The 9,447-nt window shown below is 34.8% G+C and overlaps 1 protein-coding gene across 3 annotated transcripts in view; it reads left to right on the plus strand.

The window, feature by feature from the left end:
• Ppfia2 (PTPRF interacting protein alpha 2) overlaps positions 1-9,447 on the plus strand; it is a 321,929-nt gene that overhangs the window by 199,110 nt on the left and 113,372 nt on the right. For all 3 annotated transcript variants that reach the window (XM_050135586.1, XM_050135584.1, XM_050135585.1), the window contains exon 5: positions 1,314-1,388. In XM_050135586.1, coding sequence (XP_049991543.1) covers positions 1,314-1,388 — 75 coding nt within the window. The remainder of the gene's footprint in view (positions 1-1,313; positions 1,389-9,447) is intronic.

A 9,447-nucleotide genomic window follows, 5' to 3' on the forward strand; every position in this document is an offset into this window, starting at 1 on the left:
ATTATTTAAGAAAATGTTATATGATAAAATACACAGTAAATTAAATAACAAAATTAGTTTTCAGGGATATAACTATAGTATTAAAATGAAAATTTATTGAGAAATTTTTGTAACATTCATGTAGAAAATATGTTAATTTAAAAAAATCAAAAACTTGTAATTGTGTCTTAAATCTATAGTTTATTGACTTAGGTAAATTAAACCACCAAGGTCATTGAGTAAATATTGAGGCAAGTTAGTTTGCCTTTGGTAAATATAATAGAAAGTTTATATAATCGTATAAGAATACAATGATTTGGGATTTTTTTTTTCATTTGATTTGACTTGGTTTTTGTTTCATTTTGACCCAGGCTTTACTAAGTAGACTGAGCTGGCCTTTATCCTGTTAGACATCTCAGTCTTTCCTTCACCTTTGTCTTCCTCTTTGGTCTCCTAAATGTTGGAGATTGACTGGCATGTGCCTGCACTCACGGTTTCAGTTTTAGAAGTCAGAAAGCAAGGGTCAAGGAAACAGTTCTGCCAAGTTCAACTATATAAGAAAACAATATTAAGTCAGCCCTGCTTTCAAACTAAAAAGTACTTAATTCTACAAATCACAATGCCTGTCCCCGGGATATATGGATACAAGGTGGGTGTTCCCAAATCATTAACACTTTGCACTCACTCAGGGCGGTGGTGGCGCACGCCTTTAATCCCAGCACGCGGGAGGCAGAGGTAGGCGGATCTCTGTGAGTTCAAGACCAGCCTGGTCTACAGAGCTAGTTCCAGGACAGGCTCCAAAGCTACAGAGAAACGCTGTCTCGAAAAACAAACAATAAGCAAACAAAAAAACACTTTGCACTCACTTAAAATTTCAAATCGATTTTCAGTTTTCAAGAACTCTTTGCTTTTAAACAAATCACTTTGAAGTTAGGCACCGGAAACCAGCAAAAATTTCATTTATTTTGAAGATGTATTTTGCTTGTTTAACACCAATAATTTTGCAATGCTATCATGGTTATGCTTTTGAACTTTGTATCTACTTGCTATGAATCAGAAATTGGAGAAAGACCAGTAAATTCCCAACCCCGTTGGAAGATTATCAGTTCATCTACAAAAGAATTTACTATAAGGACATCCCCTTGATCCAACGATGCCTCTGAGGTGACAATTCTTTCATGTTGTTCATACCAGATATAAGAGTCTGTGATCTTAGGGCTACAATTGCTTGAAGAATGTGACCATTTGTCTCATCTGTTAAAGATGGCTTCACCAAAGGTTCCTATATTTTGGATGTACATTTTGGCACGTATTTTGATTTTTTTTTCTTCTAGGTAAGGGAGCGACTGAGGGTTTCTTTAGAAAGAATCTCTGCCTTGGAAGAGGAACTAGCTTCAGCTAATCAGGAGGTAACACACCAAACTTCCCTCTTCGGAGGTGCACTATTGCTAACATGCTGGCCCTTGTGTTACACGTTTGCTTTCATTAATTCTGTCACGAAATCGACCACATTCTGTCCATGTTGCTGAATGACACCCACGGAAATGAGTTGCCAGAGGCCTGGTTTCTGGCTGTTCAGATCTTTCACCAGGAGACCAAAGAAAAACCACCAATGTCTAGGGAGATGGCTATTTAGAAAACCAGTCCTAAAAATAAGTAAAACAACAACCCAAAAACTGGAATTTGTGTCTAGTTCCTCTTAAACTTTGAAATGCTAGAAATGAAGTAAATAACTCAGATAGACACATGCATCCCTTTCCCCTCAGACTCTCCCTGTTTTCAGCTTCTGAAAGCATTGAGCTCACGCCTAAAGGCACCACTAGAGTACCATCCCTGTGAAGATTCAAAGACATCATTTAAAATCATGGTTTAAGATTTAAAGAGCTAGGACCCCAACAGACCCAGACATGCTCAGCCCTTGTACATGTTGCCACAGCCCCTGTGAGTTCCCTATGTGCTTCAGCTTTGTTGTTTAGAAGGCCTTGTTTCCCTGGAGTTCTCCCAGAAGCTACTGCCAATTGATGATAACTGCTTGCAAATGAAAACATTAGTTTTCTCTAATGCAATCTTACTGAGTATTCAAACAACTCTTAAAGACCCATGCCCAACAGTAGATGCCCAACACAAGATGAGCTAAATGACATTTTGGGAGAATTTTTTTTTTGTCTCATAATGTTCTTGATGGGCATTTTTTTCTTTTACTTTTCTTACCCTACAAGCCTTTTGCTTACATACTACAATTTACCGTTTTGTGTCCTCATGAGATTCCTATGTGTGTGTCTCTTAGTCTTTACATATTTCTTGTGTTTTCTCTTGCCCCTTTGCTTTTCTGTACATTTGTTCTTTTTGTACATTTTATTTAATTTCCTTTTTATTTTTCCATTTTCTTTTTAGATGCCTTTTTTGTTGTTTGTTTGTTTGTTTGTTGAAGAGAAAGTCAAAAAGAATGAAAATTTAAGTTTGTGGGGAGGTGGGCAGTATTTGGAAGGAGTTGGGGAGGGACAACCACAGTAGAGTATGTTTTATGAAAAAAATCTACTATCAATAACAAAAGGATAAAAGAAGATTTAAAATGGTTTTTCTTTATAAGTATTCAATTATTATTTTTTGTATTAGTAAAATTGAATAATTAGAAGATAGACACGCAAATACAAATTTGGATCCTTAATAGAAAATCAAACAGTGCTGTCTACATCTAAATTTATGTTTATTTGCAAGTGCACTTGTTGAAGTTGATTCTCATAATTTTTTAACTATATATAACAAAATAGATTAGCATATCTTCCTGAAGTTTCATTAATTTAAAATGTGAAAGGATACTCTTAATACTAAGTATTAAGAATTTCTAACAAAATGATATGTTCAAACACATTTAACAAAATTCTTTATTTGTTGATGTTTTCTAGTATTAATAGAATATTTCCACACATTTAAAAAACAGAATAAATTCTATTTACTACACTTAACATTGCTTCTTTAAAATAACTTAATTTAAACAAACTCATTTATTTATGATTTTGTTGGCTCCAGGTTTAATAATTAAAGCTTTGAAAATAATGGACTTTAGCTAGAAAAACGTCAGCATGCAGGAAGTTCTTGCCACACAAGAATAGTGCGAAATATCTTGGCTTCTTAGCTGTTGCTGTGATAACCTTCCCAGACCAAAGCAGTTTGAAGGAGAAAAGGGTTATTTTAGTTCACAATTCCAGGTTAATGTCCATCCCTGTGGGAAAGTCCAACCAGCACCAGTGTAAGTATCCAGTCACCTTAGACCACAGTCAAGAGCAGAAGTCAACAAGTGGATGAATTTGTCAGGTCACATTCTCCACTCTTACACAGTTCAAGATTCCCTTCAGAGGGACCATTCTCTGACAACACATTGTAATGGTAGAGAGATACTGTTAGGACTTCACTTTCATTTCCTGAGTTTCAGATGGCAATAGTAACTGTTCAAGAAATATGGGATTTACTCAATCCCCGAGATTAGAAGAAATGAGAAGTCAGAGAGAGTTCAGATTGTGAGATATATCTTGACATATTCACACCTAAGTGTACTTATCAGTATATACAAACAAACAGTTCCTTCTATATCATTTTATATGAGTCATTCAGCCCTATTTTCTCTGTGTCTCTTGTTTGATAGCTCTCATTTTCTTTCATCTTGTCTTCTTTTCCTCACATGAATTAGTCTCGTTGACTTAGAGGGTCTTGATTTCTTAGCATCCTCTATTCCCTCTGGCTCTTGCCTTTTCTGACTCCTCCAGAAGTCCCTGAATACTTAGGGGAGAGGTTTTTATAGACACACCATTTAGGGTTGGCTGTTCCAAGGTCTCTTACTCTCTCTAGTTATTGTCTGGCTGTAGGTATCTGTATTTTCCCATCTGTTGCAGGAGGAAGCTTCTCTGACAATGACTGAAATAAACACTAATGTATAAGTATAAACCAGAATGTTGTGGGGCATAATTTTATTGTTACTTTTTTTAACAGTAGAATTTGGTTTTACCCTAGATCTCTGGGCAATCCAGCCAACGGTTCTTGGTAACTTAGTCAATGTCAGTTATGGGTTCCATATCACCTTAAGTCAAAACAGATATTGGTTGGTTACTTACACAAGCCATATGTCATGGCTATCCTAACATCTTGCAGTCAGTACACCATGGTAGATTACAGGTTTTGCATCTGGCTTGCACTTTACATTTCTCTTTTGTATGCACAGTACCTTCTTGTACCAAAGAGGAAGAACATAGGTGTGAAGGCTTTATATATGCACTCTCTGGACTTCTCTGTGTTCAGTTAGTTGTAGACCTGTTGTGTTCAGCAATGGGGCCTTGCCAGCAGTGTATGGATAGTCTTAGAAATAGCCTTGACTTTTTGGAGGTTCCTATAGGCCTGTTTGGCCAACAACTCAATTAGATATAACCATTTCCCAGTACAGGAAACTTCATTTGGTGACAAGAGATGACCAGCTAGGACTCTCTCTCCCTCATTATTTGGCAATGTCCTTCAGATATCATTTTCATATGTATATATTTTAGGAAGCTCTACTCTATTTGGTTTTCATAGTACCCTTCAATTTTCTTTAATAGTAGCAGTCACTTCCTGGATTCCCCTCCCCCATCTCTGTCCACTATCACTTTGCTACTGTCCTCCCATTTCCACCCCTCCCTTCATCCATAGCTATCTATTCTAACTTCCCTTTACTCCTGTACTCTATACCTAAGCTCAGTGTTTCTACAGATTGACTGCACTTGGTCATCACTGACTTAACAGCTAATGTCCACACGTAAGTAAATACATATAATATTTGTCTTTCTGAATCTGGGATATCTTAGTCAGGATGATTTTTTTTCTAGTCCCAGCCATTTACATGTGAAATACATGATTTTTTTTTAATAGCAGTGTAATATTCCCTAGTAGAAGTGTTCTAATTTCTTTATCTGTTCATCTTTTGAGAGAAATATAGGCTGTTTCCAATTACTGAATAGAATAAACACAGCAGTGATGAAGATAGTTAAAGAAATATTTATTGGTAGGAACAGGCCTTCTTTTGGATATATACACAAAAGTGATACAGCTGGCTATTGGGATAGATCTCATTCTGTCTTCTTCAGGAACCACCACATTGTTTTCCACAGTGTCTATACAACTTTGCACTCCTACTAGCAATGAAGGAGTAGTGCCCTTACTCTCTGTCCTTGCCAGCATTAGTTGTCACTTGTTTTATTGATAGTAGCCATTTTAACAGGTATAAGATAGACTCTCATAACAGTTTTGGTTTCCATTTCCCAAATGGATTAGGATATTGAATATTTTGTGTTTCTCAGCCATTTGAGTTTCCTCTTTTGAGAATTCTGTCTAGATCTGTTTGACAGATCTAATTTATATTTAAAACAATTTAATTCATATTTTAAATTTATAATTTATATCCTATATGATTTATAAATTATGTTACTTATTTTCTTGATCTAGATTTTAAATTATTCATATATTTTAAATATTAGCCCTTTATCAGATTATAGTTTCTAAAAATCCTTTCCTCTTATGTAGGCTGCAAATTTGTCTGGAAGAAGTAAGTGTTCTTTGTTGTGCAGAAACTTCTCAGTTTCATGAGGTCTCTCATTTTATTTGTTGATCTTGTGCCTGGGTTAATGGTGTTTTGCTCAGAAATTCTTTTCCTGTTCTAATGATTTCAAGATTATTCATCATTTTCTCTTCTATCAAGTCCAGTGCATCTGGTATTAAGTTGTCTTTGATCCATTTGGACTTGAGTTTTGTGTACAGATCTAATTGCATTCTTTTTTATGTTTTTATTAATTGATTTTCTTTGAGTTCTACATTATTCTCTGCTCCCTTACCTGCCTCTCCTCTCCCCTTCAACCCTCTCCCAAGGTCCCCATGCTCCAAGTTACTTAGAAGATGTTTGTTTTTTTTAATTATTTTATTTTAATTTTTTTACTTCATTGTAGATTAGATCTATGTATGTCTCTTTTATGGTCCTTATTGTAGTCTAGGTTCTCTGGGATTGTGAAGTGTTATGCAGACATTAAAAGACCACAGAGCCCAGACTAATTGCATTCTTCTATGTGCAGCCATCTGACTTGACCAGCACCATTTCTTGAGAAGGATGTCCTTTTTCCAGTGTGTATTTCTGACTTCTTTATGTATATTGTCAATTTGTGTTTGAATTTGGTTCTTTGAGAAAAATAGATAAGATTAATGAAAGTCTATCTAATTTAACAAAAGGCAGAGAGAATAACCAAATTAACAAAACTAGAAACAAAAAGGAAAACTTAACAACAGACACCAAGAAAATCCAGAGAATCATAAGAATATGCTATAAAAACATATACTCAACCAAAATGGAAAATCTAAAAGAAATGTGTAATTATATATATATGTTATATACACATATATATCACTTACCAAAGTTAATATTTGTAATCAATTTATAGAAGCAGTCATTAAAAGTGCCCCTGCCAAAATTAGCCCAGGACCTGATGGTTTTAGCACAGAATTTTACCAGACTTTCAAGGGAGTATTAATGCCACCATTCATCAAATTATTTCACAATATAAAAACAGAAGGGACATTGTCCAATTCGTTTTATGAAGCCACAGTTACCCTGATATGAAATCAAGACCCAACAAAGACAGGTAAATATAAACCAATTTTCCTTATGAACAAAGACACAAAAAAAATCAAATGTTATTTCCTCTTGAAAATTAATGTCTTGAAACTTAACTCCCAGTGATGTTGCAAGGAAGTGGGGCATAGGATTAGTGTAGTTATAAATAAGATCTCTGAATTACTTTGCCCTTTCAGGAAAAAAACTCAATAAGATACTTGCAAATCAAATCCAGAGACACATTAATACCATCTACCATGGCCAAGAAAACTTCAACCCAGGGATGCAGGGATGGTTCAATATACAGAAACCAATCAATGTTCAAACTGAAAGTCAAAAAACACATGATCTTTAAAGTAGTTGTAGAAAGGGCCTTTGAGAACATCCAATACTCTTCATCATAAAAATGCTGCAGAGACTAGGGATACAATAGATGTACCTAAACATAATAAGAACAATTTACAACAGTCTTATAGCCAACATCAAATTAAATGGAGAGAAATGCAAATCAATCCTACTAAAATCAGGAATACAAGGTTGCCCACACTCTATATCTATTCATATTGTTATATTCATATACTATATCTTACTTATGATTATGTATCTCCCAGAATCCTCCCACTAATCTGACAAACCCTCTGAAATCACACTTTTCCATGGAAGCTCACCTCACTAAAGAAGCCCTTTATGATTCCTGGCCAACAACAATCATTGATCCCTAGTTTAAATCTCTAAGGCTTACTAGTTCAGCATGTGTTTTAAACATTCAGCATGAGAGCTAGCATTATAACTACCTGAGCCTACGTAACTGTTTCCCAGATGAGAAAAAATATACCTTCTCCATTAATATTTATTTCACTCAATATAGTCACATGAACCCTGTGACAATATGTTTGTCAATTCTTTATCTTCACCCTACAGAAAATAGTTGAGCAAACCTGTGCAGAAAGACTAAGATTTAACTTCAAAATCCTTTATTGTGATATTTTATCATTATATAATATAATTTATATACAGTGCTAATTTATGAAAACCATTTCAATGAGAGCAAACTCTATGATTAGGGAAACACAAGCAAGTTTAGAATAACAGATGATCCTGCGTTGGGAACAGTCGGTATGTGCAAGGTTGAGAGAAATCAGGTTCTGTAGAAGTCTTGAAATAATACTAAAAGCACATCTTATATGTGTCCAATTTTAATTGCAAAACTCTTTATGGTATGCACTTTATACACTTTTCTGTTAAAATAAAAGATCAAATAGAATAATACCAGAGAGTTCATATAATGGGATACAGTTACCTAAATATTGTGTCCTATTTATTACTGTAAGAATGTCCTTCCATTCAAACAAAGGTCGATTGTATATTTTTCAAAGATTGTATTAAATACTGGACATGACTAAAACAAGGAATTAGCACTTCAATCGATTCATTAAGACTATAATCTAGTGTTGGAGATAGATTCCTTACAATGCAGTTATAATGATGAAGCATTTAATGTAGTGAAAATATATTCAGGGATACAAAGTTCTGGAGATATGTGCTGGGGATATCAATGGCAATATATGTAGCTGAGATACCCTTTAAAATTGCAAATGTGATGTCAATTATAATATACTATGAGAAATATAATGAAAATAAAATATGACAAATATGAAAGTTAAAGTATGTTCAGAATGTGGCAATGTTAAAAAAAAGAAAAAGAAACTAATTTTACAAGTAGAAGTGGGGAAGGACAGCGATTGTCACAAAATATTATGAATACATATGCACAAAATGGAAATTTGTGGAATTATAAAACCTCTCTATATAGGGGAATTGTGTTCTTAGTTAACACTGAATGTGTTCTCTAGGTTGTCATCTTTAAAACTTGCCTCTAGATTACATGGATCAAATAAGTGCAATAAAGTCTTTCTTTCTTTATTTTAAAAGTCTTTCTTGTATGGTAATTTTTGTTGGAGCTTAAAATCAGAAAGCCACACAAAACTTACAAGGCAAGTACAAAGAAAAATAGATTACATCCTTAAAAATGTGTTTGTGTTAATGGAAACCCATATACTTATTAATTATTTGATTGAACCAGACAAAATGGATCATTCAGAAGTACCTGTAAAACTTGCATTGACAGGTTAATTTGCAGGGAATACAGAAACAGGCATATTGATTTTAAGAAGCTTTCCACATGACTGCATTAAACATAAAAATAATTAGCCTGTTTAGCTGCAAACTGTGTTTTAAATGTACATTTTACCCTCTACATGCCCATTCTAGTCACTTAATTACCAACTTTCAAGTAAATTTTTCTTAAGAAAATAAACATTCCGTTAGCCTTTTCTGCTGTCATAGTTGACTTATATTTCCCTAAAGAGAAGGGAAAGAACTTGTGAATTAACTTCCATCATCATTCCGAAGCACACTGGATCCAAAGGGAGAGAGGAGTGAAAGGGATCAAATTCATTTTCAAGTGAGAAGTGTTCAGTCTATTGATTAGATAGAGCCATTGCTTTATGCCCATCATTTGATAAAATCGATCCCGCGAGCTGGATTAAAGCCCAGTACTCTAAGGAATGCCTAGATAATGTATTTTCAAAAAGTAAAAAGGTGAATGATTGCTAGCTCAGGCAGTAACACAACTTAGAACTTAAGGGAGAACCTGGAACGAGTCAGAGAACTCTAAAAAGAATCAAGCAGAGCCAGATGGTGGTAGCCCATCCCTTTAATCCCAGCACTCGGAGGCAGAGGCATGCAAATCTCTGCAAGTTTGAGACCAACCTCAAGAGCAGGCTCCAGGGCAGTCAGGGCTGCCTAGAGAAAATCTGTCTCAACCTCACCAACCCCCACCA

Source organism: Alexandromys fortis, unplaced genomic scaffold, assembly GCF_014885135.2.
Source record: "Alexandromys fortis isolate MF-2015 unplaced genomic scaffold, M_Fortis_MF-2015_v1.1 scaffold_24, whole genome shotgun sequence".
Lineage (NCBI taxonomy): Eukaryota > Metazoa > Chordata > Mammalia > Rodentia > Cricetidae > Alexandromys > Alexandromys fortis.